The sequence below is a fragment of the Corythoichthys intestinalis genome, chromosome 3 (assembly GCF_030265065.1).
Source record: "Corythoichthys intestinalis isolate RoL2023-P3 chromosome 3, ASM3026506v1, whole genome shotgun sequence".
In the NCBI taxonomy this organism is placed as follows: domain Eukaryota; kingdom Metazoa; phylum Chordata; class Actinopteri; order Syngnathiformes; family Syngnathidae; genus Corythoichthys; species Corythoichthys intestinalis.
The window spans coordinates 22,150,054-22,163,852 of record NC_080397.1 but is presented as its reverse complement, the minus strand read 5'-3'; the positions used below and the strand labels follow the sequence as shown (position 1 = coordinate 22,163,852).

The 13,799-nt window shown below is 37.4% G+C and overlaps 1 protein-coding gene across 1 annotated transcript in view; it reads right to left on the bottom strand.

Annotated features, from left to right (window-relative positions):
- Window positions 1–11,628, bottom strand: part of loxhd1b (lipoxygenase homology PLAT domains 1b) — a 47,613-nt gene extending 35,985 nt beyond the window's left edge. The window contains exons 1-11 of the mRNA XM_057831792.1: window positions 10,833–11,628; window positions 7,483–7,597; window positions 7,123–7,203; window positions 6,871–7,055; window positions 6,685–6,783; window positions 6,359–6,507; window positions 4,282–4,405; window positions 4,008–4,117; window positions 3,737–3,877; window positions 3,528–3,663; window positions 3,296–3,456 (exon numbers count right to left, since the gene is read on the bottom strand). Of these exons, the coding sequence (XP_057687775.1) occupies window positions 3,296–3,456; window positions 3,528–3,663; window positions 3,737–3,877; window positions 4,008–4,117; window positions 4,282–4,405; window positions 6,359–6,507; window positions 6,685–6,783; window positions 6,871–7,055; window positions 7,123–7,203; window positions 7,483–7,597; window positions 10,833–11,082 (1,551 nt within the window). The 5' untranslated portion in view covers window positions 11,083–11,628. The remainder of the gene's footprint in view (window positions 1–3,295; window positions 3,457–3,527; window positions 3,664–3,736; window positions 3,878–4,007; window positions 4,118–4,281; window positions 4,406–6,358; window positions 6,508–6,684; window positions 6,784–6,870; window positions 7,056–7,122; window positions 7,204–7,482; window positions 7,598–10,832) is intronic.
- Between the last annotated feature and the right edge of the window lie 2,171 nt (window positions 11,629–13,799).

Here is a 13,799-nt window from a genome sequence, read left to right as displayed (position 1 = left end):
AGTAAGCCATTTCTCAAAGATATCCATAAAAAGTCTCGTTTAAAGTTTGCCACAAGCCACCTGGGAGACACACCAAACATGTGGAAGAAGGTGCTCTGGTCAGATGAAACCAAAATTGAACTTTTTGGCCACAATGCAAAACGATATGTTTGGCGTAAAAGCAACACAGCTCATCACCCTGAACACACCATCCCCACTGTCAAACATGGTGGTGGCAGCATCATGGTTTGGGCCTGCTTTTCTTCAGCAGGGACAGGGAAGATGGTTAAAATTGACGGGAAGATGGATGCAGCCAAATACAGGAACATTCTGGAAGAAAACCTGTTGGTATCTGCACAAGACCTGAGACTGGGGCGGAGATTTATCTTCCAACAGGACAATGATCCAAAACATAAAGCCAAATCTACAATGGAATGGTTCAAAAATAAACGTATCCAGGTGTTAGAATGGCCAAGTCAAAGTCCAGACCTGAATCCAATCGAGAATCTGTGGAAAGAGCTGAAGACTGCTGTTCACAAACACTCTCCATCCAACCTCACTGAGCTCGAGCTGTTTTGCAAGGAAGAATGGGCAAGAATGTCAGTCTCTCGATGTGCAAACCTGATAGAAACATACCCCAAGCGACTTGCAGCTGTAATTGGAGCAAAAGGTGGCGCTACAAAGTATTAACGCAAGGGGGTCGAATAATATTGCACGCCCCACTTTTCATTTTTTTATTTGTTAAAAAAGTTTAAATTATCCAATAAATTTTGTTCCACTTCACGATTGTGTCCCACTTGTTGTTGATTCTTGACAAAAAATTAAAATTATATATCTTTATGTTTGAAGCCTGAAATTTGGCGAAAGGTTGCAAGGTTCAAGGGGGCCGAATACTTTTGCAAGGCACTGTATATATATATATATATATATATATATATATATATATATATATTTATATCAGAAACGGTAACAGTGGCAGTCAGATACCATTGTAATTCTTTTCAGGTCATTCATTGTCAGACAGAAGCAGTACGGCACAACGTTACGCTAAAAAAATAAGTTAAAAATATAAAAATGGCTTACCTCTTTGTCCTCTGAAAGACCATGCCAACCCAACATAATGTTTACTGCATATGAAACGTGAATGAATTCGCCGAGCTGGTGTTAAAGTCCGCGCAAGTTGATTCGGTCTTCACATTTTATCCTCCCGAGTTTTTGGTTTCCGGAAACGTATGAAGAAAACATCCTTCATGTGTCGTAATGTCTAGTCATTTCTACAAGTTCCAAAAAAGCAATGCGTGATCGACATGTTCGTTTTTGAAAGATTGCCGTAGAAAAGTAGCACTAATTACGTTGGGTCTGTGCGAGGGCGGGTCTATAATGTCCCACTTCGGCTTTACTTCCGCTTTACGATGCGACATCACGGTCTAAAAATAGCCTGCATGCCGTACGCCATTTTCATTCCGTTGTTCTGAGCGACACTTGGTTTGTTACAAACGACTCTCGAAAAATTGAGTTTCTATATCTATTTTTAAAAAATTTTCATTAGGGCTGTCAAAATTATCGCGTTAACGGGCGGTAATTAATTTTTTAAATTGAACACGTTAAAATATTTGACGCAATTAACGCACATGCCCCGCTCAAACAGATTAAAATGACAGCACAGTGCAATGCCAACTTGTTACTTGTGTTTTTTGGAGTTTTGTCGCCGTCTGCTGGCGCTTGGGTGCGACTGATTTCATGGGCTTAAGCACCCATGAGCATTGTGTAATTATTGACATCAACAATGGCGGGCTACTAGTTTATTTTTTGATTGAAAATTTTACAAATTTTATTAAAATGAAAACATTAAGAGGGGTTTTAATATATCATTTCTATAACTTGTACTAACATTTATCTTTTAAGAACTACAAGTCTTTCTATCCATGGATTGCTTTAACAGAATGTTATTAATGTTAATGCCATCTTGTTGATTTATTGTTATAATAAACAAATACAGTACTTATGTACCGTATGTTGAATGTATATATCCATCTTGTGTCTTATCTTTCCATTCCAACAATAATTTACAGAAAAATATGGCATATTTTATAGATGGTTTGAATTGCGATTAATTATGATTAATTAATTTTTAAGCTGTAATTAACTCGATTAAAAATTTTAATCGTTTGACAGCCCTAATTTTTATTTTTTTAATTTTTACTATAGTTGCTTGTGTTTGGAGACTCGACTTCTGGCACTCTTATTTCTTTCCCTACCGAGCAGTGGGTGCTGCTGAGCCCTTCCCCTGTCACAAAGCACTCACAAGTGGACATACTTTGAGCTTCCCCTCAGTGAAAGACCAGCATCCGCCACTTGTTTGGCTGGGCCTGTGTCTCAGGTGCGTGTATCGAGGGGATACTGTGTACCGATACAATATATTGTGAGCTGTGAGAAGGGCGCTCGAGGATTGTCTTCTACTTCCAGAGTTGGCTGAATTCAGAAGTAATAGTGAAGATGAGGTTCAGTGGTTCTTAACCTTGCTAAAGGTACCAAACCCCACAGGTTTTAACATGTGCATTCACCGAACCCTTCGGAATTTAATAATGTTTTTTTTTTTTTTTTTTTTTTTCCCAAATTCCAAACCAACATAGCTGAGCTGGCAAACTAATATCTGAGTGAAATCCCATTCAAATTTCTTCAAATTTACAACAAATAAATTGCCTTTTGCTGTTGATTTTAATATTCATACTGTTCCTTTATTGTTTTCATGTCTACATTCTCATTTTATTGACATATTAATATAATTTGTCTATTATACTTCCTGATAACAAGAGAGTCAACCTTCCACTGAGCAAACCAGATTCTCCTCCCATTATATAGAGGGTTAGCATTTAAAAGAAACATGAAATAAATCCTGTAAATTGGGGGCAAACCAGTCCAAAGCAACACTTTGCCTCAAGTCAGTGAATGAAAATAGGCCGAACTTACTCACTTAACTTATGAACCACTGCAGTGGATTTGGTAGTGGTTAGGAGTAAGATAGAAAGTTTGGTAAACAAGTTATGTTGTGACGTTTAAGCTCAATCTATCCCACTGACAGCTAATGAGTTACCTTAACAGCAGCGTATTTAGTCTGTTCTCAATGTAATTGTTATTATTATTATTATTACCGTATATATATAATATTTGTTCTTGGTCTTTCTTTTCAATATGATTCCCCCCAAAATGTGCCTTACAATCCAGTGCAACTTTTATATGCCCCCTTCCCCTTTTCATTGTACATTTTTTGGTCCGGTGCGATTCATAGTGGTAGTCTGAAAACTATGACACTTACCATGAATCTGTCCACTTGCCCTCTCTCAAAATTGTCAGTCTTGTTGTCTAGTTTGATCTCATCTGACTTGCCCTTTACTCCATACACCTGGAAATAAATATCTGCGTCGCTTCCGGCGTTGGCTATATCCGACGTCCAGATCCACAAGGACCAGGGATGCTCTGTAGGTCAACCACATCATTAAATATTGTTTGGTTTGAACTTATTTTGCACCAAATTATCAGCAACATACTTTTTTGCTTTCTGTGCCTAAGAGAGACCATCTCATAAAGTTCTCGCTCAATCAGTCCATCTCCTTCCTTCTCATCCAGCCATTTAGAGCATGGAAATGTTTGCTCTATACCCGTGAATGGACAGTACACCACTACCTGCAAAACAGGCAACATAAGGCTACAATGCGGTTGTTAGCATTTTTATTTCTTTTGTGTGGATGCTTCGTGCCTTCTCACAGTACCACCCGGCGCTGACCCCGTCGTTATCATGTCCGATGGTCACCCTGCTGAGGGGGCTGAGAAGCGCGGCAATTTCCACATTGAAGATATCGGTTAGGCCGCGTTCAAATTTGCCACCTTCCAGAAACACCTTGAATTGACAAGGAGTAACATGATATCGTGCTTTGCATTCCTTTACAAAACCCACATACTGTAAATAGTGAGATGACACTAAAACATCTTTGATAATGCATCACAAAAAAGAAACTGAATCTGCAGACCTTCCCACTGTTCTTGGAGCCTTTGCTGCCGTGCATTACAATGTGGATTTTGGAGTTGGTCCCAGCTCCACGGATGTTTCCAGTTACAATCTGGACATTGTACACAATCCCTGATAGCGATAGTTACATGTGAGACTGCATGGAGTGTCACTATGATTCACAGGACTCACGGCAACAGTATTACATAACTACTAAATGAAGCAGGAACAAGTCTATGTCAAGTAGCAAAATGTTTCTTATTCAATGAAAAACTTCAAATAGCCTTTTCTCCAACCTGTGGGTTGGCTTCCTCCCACCAAAATGTCTCTCTGTATCTTGCCATCATCTTCATCGATGGCAAACCAACGATTGATAGGAAATTCATAGACTAGTTTGTTCCCCAGATCATCGACAATCACCTAAAAATAGAAAATCAGAAAAATGCATGTAATGGACATTAAATTTGTAATTAAAGTAAAAAAAAGGGCAGGCATTTTCGTGGCCGTGTAAATGACAGCAAAGTAATACTACTTATCAGATATTACATGCAAATATATGGATGAAAACACAGACAAGACTGAAAAAACAGTTTCTGCTCTTGCACTCCTCTTTAAAAGAAACTGTATTTTATGCCAAAACAACTGTTGTGTTTGATAGAACAATATGTCTATATGCTACCATAGCAGATTCATGGCGCATTAAGCCCCCGAACTATTTTTAATTTGCCCATTTTACCCTGAAAACCCCCGTTTACAGAGGTCACGCAACCGCTTTTTGCTTAACCCAGCCATAAAACGAAGGTAATAATCATATTTATTATTCAAAATGTCTGTCATTTTTAGCTTAGAATCTTTAATGGATGTCTAATATTTCATTAAAAAAAAAAAAAAAAAAAAAACTTTGAAAAGTTATTCACTCACATATTTTAAACTTTTACACAACTTACATCACAATGAAAAAAATGGTGTCTGTAAAAAAGTCACTGATATTTACCTCATAACTATCGCTTCATTGTATTTTTTTTTTGTTTCTGTCACATTTTTCCCGATATGTTAGATGATAAATAATCGCCTCAAACAAATAAAAATTGGGAAAAAAACGTTTAAAAAGGTAAATATGTGAAAAACAAAATCTCGACCACTCCTTGTTATATTACCATGTTTCACCCATAAAACCCCCAAAAATCCAGCTGTATCTTAACACTCAGTGATACATGCTACGTGGAGTTTTTGGATCGAAACAAGGTAAGTACGCGATAATATCTCGTTAAAGTCATGGCGTCTGTAATTCTGCTCTCGCGTGCTCTCACCTCCAGATAGGGTTTTGCTGTTTAAAAAAAAACAAATTTAAATGCCCTCCTGTTCAAAATTTTTCTTCCCCCAGAACATTTTTAAGCTTTCCAATGATGTATCACACATGCATATCAGACAATTTTGAAAGTTGGCTAAATTGGGGGTCTAACAGCGGAACTTCAAGTCACCTGAGTGTTTTCCGCCATATATTTTTGGGAATTATAAGAATGAATGGGGGTGGGGGGGGGGGGGGTGAAGATAATTTGGACCAAAAAAAGTATGAACATGAATATACCATTGTTTAAAAAAATAAAAAAACGGACATTGCAAGCAGTTACTCAATACTTTTTACTGAATACTTTTTTAAAAACTTTTTCACTACTTTTACTTTTAGTACTTTTACTTGAGTAATATTATTTTGAAGTAACGCTACTCTTACATGAGTAAAACAAACAAACAAAAAAGCTCTCCTCATACATCTGCAAATATGGAAACATATTTTCCATTAACACACATTTTTTTCTCATTGATACACTTGTGTTGCAACATTCAGAGCACAGGTAGAAAAAAAAAAGAAACTCAATTCATTCTAGGTTGGTCAACATAAAAATAAAATAAAAAAATCGAAACCGATAGGACTTGTGGATAATAATGTAGAGCAACCAATATTAACCTAACTTTATGAAAGAGTGTAAATGCAGCCTTTGCTCAACATTGCATATCCACCAATTTAACTGTCCGTTTGATGAAAGCTAATCCCTTAATGGGCAAGGGTTTCCCTTTACATGTTGGTTAGGATGACATCATGAACATCCCATTTGTGTGTGCGTGGGTGTGTGTGCGTGTATGTGTGTGCGTATGCAACTGCTATGAGCTCATCTCACTGTATATCTGACTCAAATGAGATGACTGAGACGAAATAAGAGGATCACATATCTTAAGTACCTCTACAAAGGCAACTCCGAATGCATGAAGTGCACCATTTTTCAAAATCCTTTTAATTATTTGTTTTCCACTTTTCTTTAGAAAGAAACTTTTTGCAAAACAAATGGAAGGTTTTATATGCATGCTTTAGAATACCTTGTCGGCAAACCATCCGGCAGAAGTGCCCTTGTTATTATGGCCGATGGTGACCTTTCTCATTTTTCCCAAGTTAGGCGCTTCAACTGTGAATTTGTCCTCTGAGCCTTTTTCAAAGTTGTTTTTGTCTGTGTTTAGTAGCCTTTCCCCTGCAACGGGTGAACAAAACATTTTAGATCCCTCTGGATTCCTAATTTACCATTTCAGAGTTTGTATTCAAGAACAAATAGACGAGTACCGTCTATATTCCGTCATCAGAATCTACTAGACAACACGATGAAAATAAATTTTCTACAAAGAAGGTCACATTGACGCATTCGTCTTACCTGTATCTCCAAACTCTCCAAAGATATTGATGAAAACATCAGCATCTGTTCCACTACCTTTTATATCTGCAGTGAATACACTGACCATATACTTATTATCTGTAAAATTAACCAAGCATTTTAAATGTATGAGTTCATCTGAAGTATGTTGTATGTATAAGTATGTATGTTGTCAGTGTTTCATACATTTGGGCATGTCCATGGGGTCCGCGGTTCCCAACAAGTCACGGACAAAAAGGCGGTCTCCTTCCACTTTGCTGAGCCAGTTGTTACAAGCAAAATAGTACCTCAGGTGAGGCCTGATGACATCTGTCACCACCACCCTGTCCAAGAACCAGCTGGCATTCATACCCGTGTTATCATGCTCAATCCTGAAACAAAACATGACGCAACTAAATTTTGTCTTTTGACACTGACAAAAATTGCATCTTCATTTACCGAATCTTCTTCAGGGGACCAACATTGTGGGTTCTTATTCTAAACACATCAGTTTTGGCCCTCTCAAATGCTGTGCGGCTCCTGAAAATTTGAAAGATTTCTCATGGGATGGTCATACCAACACTAACATCATTTACAATATTACATTACAAGGAAAACATACCTTTTCTCTGTGCTGTTTGGGGTAAAATAGAATACAGTTTAACACCAGTATACATTTTTCATTTGTTGTCAGACTTTGTTATTACTGTATATGGTCATATGATATAGGGCTATACAAATAAAATTGAATTGAATTGAAATGAAATATACTGTGTAAGAACATAAATCAGTCAAAATCCTCCTAATGGAGGAGCTCACTTGCTGGCCAGATGGACTTTCGGAGTGATGCCGAATTCTCCAAAGAGAGTGACAAACACGTTGGCATCTGTGCCTGCTCCTCTCTCATCGCCTGTGACGGTAACCACTTCGTATACTGAAGAGGTTGAATCGAAATTTGCATAGCACACACAAAAAGAAGTGCCCATTGTTAGCGCACAAGTATTTCTTCGTACATCTGTGTATATGTATGTATGTAAGTACAGTATGTATGTGTGTGTGTATATATATATAAATGTATATATACACACACATACATATACACAAACCGTATATACAGTATATAAATATAGCATACGTTATATTGTGTACACTGTACACTGCGCATTGCGCTGCTGCTGTTGTGGACCTTGTTCAAAAATAATTTAATCAATATGTACTTAAACTCAAGTTGGGTTAGCTTAAAAAAGTGATTTTCAACTATTTCACTGATGCTCACTGTACTTAAAATTTGTACCATAATTTTCGGACTATAAGCCGCTACTTTTCTCCTTCATTTTGAATCCTGCGGCTTAAAGTCCAGTGCGGCTCATTTGATGATTTATTTGGGTTAATTGGTAACACTTTATTTGACCGCAGCGTCATAAGATTGTCATAAATCCGTCATAGTTATGACATGACACTAACATGGGCATTACTGAATGCTTATGACAGATGTCATTAAGTGTCATCCGGCAAATTATGTCACTAACTCCATTTATGTCCAGCTCAGATCTTTTTGATCCATTCAAAAGTGAGATCATTTGCCAGATGACACTAAATGACATCTGTAATAAGCATTCATTAATGCTCATGACAGTGTCATGTCATAATTATGATTGTCTATTGACAGTCTTATGGTGCTACTGGTCAAATAAAGTGTTACTAAATACCATAACAAGCAATTAATGAAACTACTGGTAAAGTAATTGAAGAAATAATTAGCACAGAACATGAATTTTGATTGTTATTCACATCTGTTGCACAGTAATGCATGCAAGGAGGCATGTTGGACGACAACAGTGTTGACAGCGGAGGTTGACTGTCAGTTGACAGTGATGCCAAATGAAGCTTCTTGAAGCAATGAAGCTTCACAGCCAATTAGTTCAAAGCTTCATGGTGGTTCATTTGGTCTTATGACAGTCATATGATGCTGCTCTCAAATAAAGTGTTACCGGTTAATATCTTTGGTGCAAAAATCCCATAATACAGTGAGGACAGCTGCGGCTTATAGTCCAGTGCGACATACAGTGGGGAGAACAAGTATTTGATACACTGTCAATGGGTTTTCCCATTGGCAGTGTATCAAATACTTGTTCTCCCCACTGTATCTGTGAACAAATTCGTGTCAAATTTGGTGGGTAGGGGCTCATAGTGAGGTGCACCTTAAAGTGCGAAAATTGCAGTAGTATACGTTATACTGTGTACACCGTATACTGCTATGGTGGACCTGGTTCGGACGTAATTTATTAAATATGTACTTAAACTCAAGTCGGGTTAACTAAAAAAATTGAGTTTGAACTCCTTCACTGATTTTCAGTGTACTTCAAATTAGGGCTGTCAAAATTATCGCGTTAACGGGCGTTAATAAATTTTTTAAATTAATCATGTTAAAATATTTGACGCAATTAACGCAGATTCCCCGCTCAGACAGATTTAAATTACAGTACAGTGAAACGCTCACTTGTTGTGTTTTACGGGGTTTTGCCGGGTGCGACTGATTTTATAGGCTTCAGCACCCATGAGCATTGTGTAAGTAATTATTGACATCAACAATGGCGGGCTACTAGTTTATTTTTTGATTGAAAATTTTACAAATTTTATTAAAACGAAAACATTTAGAGGGGTTTTAATATAGAATTTCTATAACTTGTACTAATATTTTTCTTTTAAGAACTACAAGTCTTTCTATCCATGGATCGCTTTAACAGAATGTTAATAATGTTAATGCCATCTTGTTGATTTATTGTTATAATAAACAAATACAGTCCTTATGTACCGTATATTGAATGTGTATATCCATCTTGTGTCTTATCTTTCCATTCCAACAATAATTTACAGAAAAATATGGCATATTTTATAGATGGTTTGAATTGCGATTAATTGCAATTAATTACGATTAATCAATTTTTAAGCTGTAATCAACTCGATTAAAAGTTTTAATCATTTGATAGCCCTACTTCAAATTTGTAGTTTCAGGCGTTACCTTGATTTTTAGCATTTTCCATCGAAATTCGAAAACTAAGTGAAAAAAAGTGTTTAAAAAGTGTTTAACTATCATAAAAAAAACTTTTTAAAAAAACTTTTGGAAAAGTTGTCTATTGCTAGAGGTGGGTAGCAACGGGTTACATTTTCTCCGTTATATTTACTTGATGCAACATTTTGCGAAAAATGTACTTCTAAGAGTAGTTTTACCCCGCCATACTTTATACTAGAGTAGATTTGTGAACAAGAAACACTCTGACTCAGCTACGCTAGTCGTTACAATTTTGCTCTCTATTTTACATAGTAGATATTACTTACGTACTCTACCAGTTTCACCAATGAGACATTGCAACATTAATCTCTTGACTCCAATATACCAATCAGATGTTACAATACAGTCACATGACCACACTCAAAATTGCAGTCAGAAGTCTTATGATCACACCGGCCTGTTCCATCACATTGTTTCTTTACTACAGTTCCATATGATATAAACTATTTCTCTAAGAGCGCTGCTGTCAACCCTCTTACTCGAAAGCGCGGACTTCAACCTCTTTTTCAGTTTTTATTTGCCACCAATGGATCAGGGAAAACCGGAGTTAAGAATATATGAAATATGTTTTGTCCACTAGAGGGCACTCATGATCTTTGGACTGGTGATGTTTCATTTCTGTAGATTTTTTAGCTGAGGAATTCAGTTATTTTTGTAATTATATTTTGCCTAGAATGGTCATGTAAAATGTTATAGTACAATATAGTAATAACAACGATTCATATAGGTGACATTGTACTGAAAAAATATACCATCTTTAAAATAAAATCTGAAATTGTAAGCAGTTGCTCATTAGTTATGTATTCTTTTCACTGAATACTCTTTTACTTGTACTGTGTTTGAGTAACTTTTTTGGATGACTATATTTACTTAATTAATATTATTTTTAAGTAACACTTCCCTTAGCCTTAGTACCTCTCCCTATTTGTGTGTAACAGGTTGCTTAAAGTAGAAGAAAACATGCCGTTGATAGAAATCATCATGGACAGAATAAGCACTAGCAGTATGCCTTTGATACTCCGGAACAATAACATCTATTAAAAATGTTTTGGAATCAGTATCTTTTTCTAAAGTGGGCTCGCATTCACAAACCTACCTTTCTTTTTATGGTACTCATCTTCATAGTTCTCCACCATTTCTGCCTGATAATTGCGAAGCTCACTCTCGTAGATTTCCACATAATTTTCCACCTTCTTCTTCTTCCCTTTGGTCTTCTTGGCATCTTCATTACTGTTTACGGATCCTTTTTTCTTTTTGTCTTTCTTCTTCTTCCCTTCCTCATCCCCTCCTGCTTGTTCCTCCTCTTTCTCTGAGTCCTTCTTGGATTTTTTATCCTTTGATCCCATCCTGTCTTTTGATACCTAACCTGATGCTTTCTTAGCAGTCACAATCACATTAGGAAGATGACGCCCTCTTGTTTCATCCTCAAAGTCATATTTGTCGTCTTCATTGTCTGTGCTCTGCGACTAGTCGCCCAAGTCAAAAAGGCACACTTCTTCGTTTTTCCTCTTCTTTAAAGCGTTGGCTTGAACTTTTGTTCTTTGCGCGTCCTACAGCAGTTGGCTATTCAGTGCTGAAACCTTCATCACAGTCCCCCTCCTCCTTCTTCTCTCTCTGCTCTAAAAACTCCTCACTCACCTTCTGACTTTTCCTCTTGGGCTTTAGATGCCAATCCTCCGACACGTCGTCATCCACATCTTTTGTTTCCTCCTCGACTCTCTGCTGTTCTTTTTGGTAGGTATCTTTAATTTATGTACTACCCTGAAACCGATTCCTGCGTGTTGTGGTGAAACTTGATTAAACTGACCTGTGACTGCACAGGAGTGACCTACAGGTCTGACTAGTTCTTCTTTGCCTGTAATGTTTTGGCAGACTTTGGGGAAACCCCTCACCATAACAACACATAGTGCGACCTCATTAAAAATGCAAAAATGATCATCTTAATGAGGTCATATGACAAAGGAAGGAACATGCACCTCCTTTGGTGTCAAAAAAAGGAAAATTACATAAAGGGTGATTGATTTAAAGAGGACAACATAATAAAATAGTGTGTATTTATGAATGGCAAAACTATAAAAATGTGATCACTGTAAAAATAGTATGTCAATTTTTTTTTATTGCAGATATTGATCGCAATAAAACATTTGGAGAACATGATTCCATTTCTTGTTTTTATTCAAAATTACCGGTGGATGTGCAAAACAGGTCAATAAATCACAATTTATTAAATTATTGGGAAAAATAGCATACGAGAACGTGATATCAGAAAGCAGCGCTCCGGAGCCTTGCCAAACTTTCTCCTGGCATTACGGCCTCCAGACGGGCTTTCTCCTGCTGTCCTCGGTAATTCCAGGGATGGTCCGACTCTCACCCCCGGGTGAAACGACGAAGTCTCGATATATGTCCATCAACGCACAGTAAGTGTTGCTGTGAAGCACATCAACTTATCTTCCCTTGCCTAACAGTGTTTTCCACCTGTAAACAAACGAACAAAAACTTGTAACACTTGAATTTATGCGGTGCCATCCAACACGTACTGATTAGCAACAGGCTAGCAGCAGCAGCAGTAGTTGTTGTAAAAATTATTAAACTTCATAATTACAATCATCATCGTAATATCAATAGCAAAGGCAACAAGTTGTGTAATGCGCCAGATTTTAGGTTTCGTATTTTTTGAGCACATACCTTCCATAACACAGCCGTGTTTGTGTATGAGGACACATCCAACTTTGTGGCTGTGCAGGTACTGGAATGCCTAGGAGCTTTTCAGGTTCCTGATGGTGTTTCCATCCACTGCCGTAGAGTAAAAAAAATACGATAATACTACTTGCGGTCACCCTCAGCCACTTCTTTATGTTGTCTTACCATGTCGAGATGGCAGAAGGATGCAATATTTCCAAATCGTGTTTTTTCAAGGTTTTTAGTGAGTGATGCCACTCCAGCGCCATTGAAGTCAATGGTAAAAAAACTGAAAACGGAAGTCGCGGGCAGACATAAGGAAGTAAAGCAGAAGTACCTCAGAAACTTGTCTTTAATACATTCAATTGACGCTCGCCCAAAATATGAACGTGTCCATGAACGATCGTTCATTGAACACGTTTATGCACAACACTGATGGTGGCTGCATCGTTCTGTAGGGATGTTTCTCAGCAGCCGGACCTGGAAGGCTTGTAAAGATAGACGGCAGAATGAATATCAGAAAATACACCGAAATCCTGGGGTACAATCTTCTTCAGTCTGCAAGAGAACCACGGCTTGGGAGAAGATTTATTTTCCAGAAAGGCAATGATTCAAAGCATACTGCAAAGCTACACAGGAATGGTTAAAAAAGAACCAGTTAAATGTTTTGGAGTGGCTGAGTCAAAGTCCAAACCTCAATCCTACAGAGAGTTTATGGCTGGACTTGAGAAGGGCTGTTCATGCCCGATATCCGTGCAACCTGACAGAGCTTGTGCAGTTTTACAAAGACGAATGAAGCTAAATTGCAGTGGTCGATGTACAAGACTATTGAGATTTAACCACTCAGACTCACTGCTGTGATTGCTGCCATAGGTGCATCAATGAAATACTGCTTTGAAGGGGGGTGAATAATTATGCAAACAATTATTTACATTTATATATTTTTATTTCATTGATATTACTCTGTAGACATCTTTTTTCAATTTAATATTACAAAGTTTTTTTCAATAAATTTTTGGGTGAAAATGCCAAATTGTTTTGACCATGATTGATTAAAGAATGCAATAAAAGGGGAAAACATCCGAGGGGGTGATAGGCACTGTAAATTAAACACACTAGTATTATGTTGTAGTTATCTTTGATGACTTTGCTATCCACAGTGACATTTCTTTCTAAGTCAGAACACATTGCAACGGGGTTGACAGTCTGATGATGATGAACCTAACCCCAACCTGTTGAACAGGTAAAGAGAGAACATGGCAACAGCAGAATCCCAACAGAAGCATGTTCATAGTTTAATAGTCTGGTATTCTGACCTTCTTGCATCATAAACCTATCTTAATATATTTGGAGCGTTTCTGACCACGACTAGTACAGTCAGTGT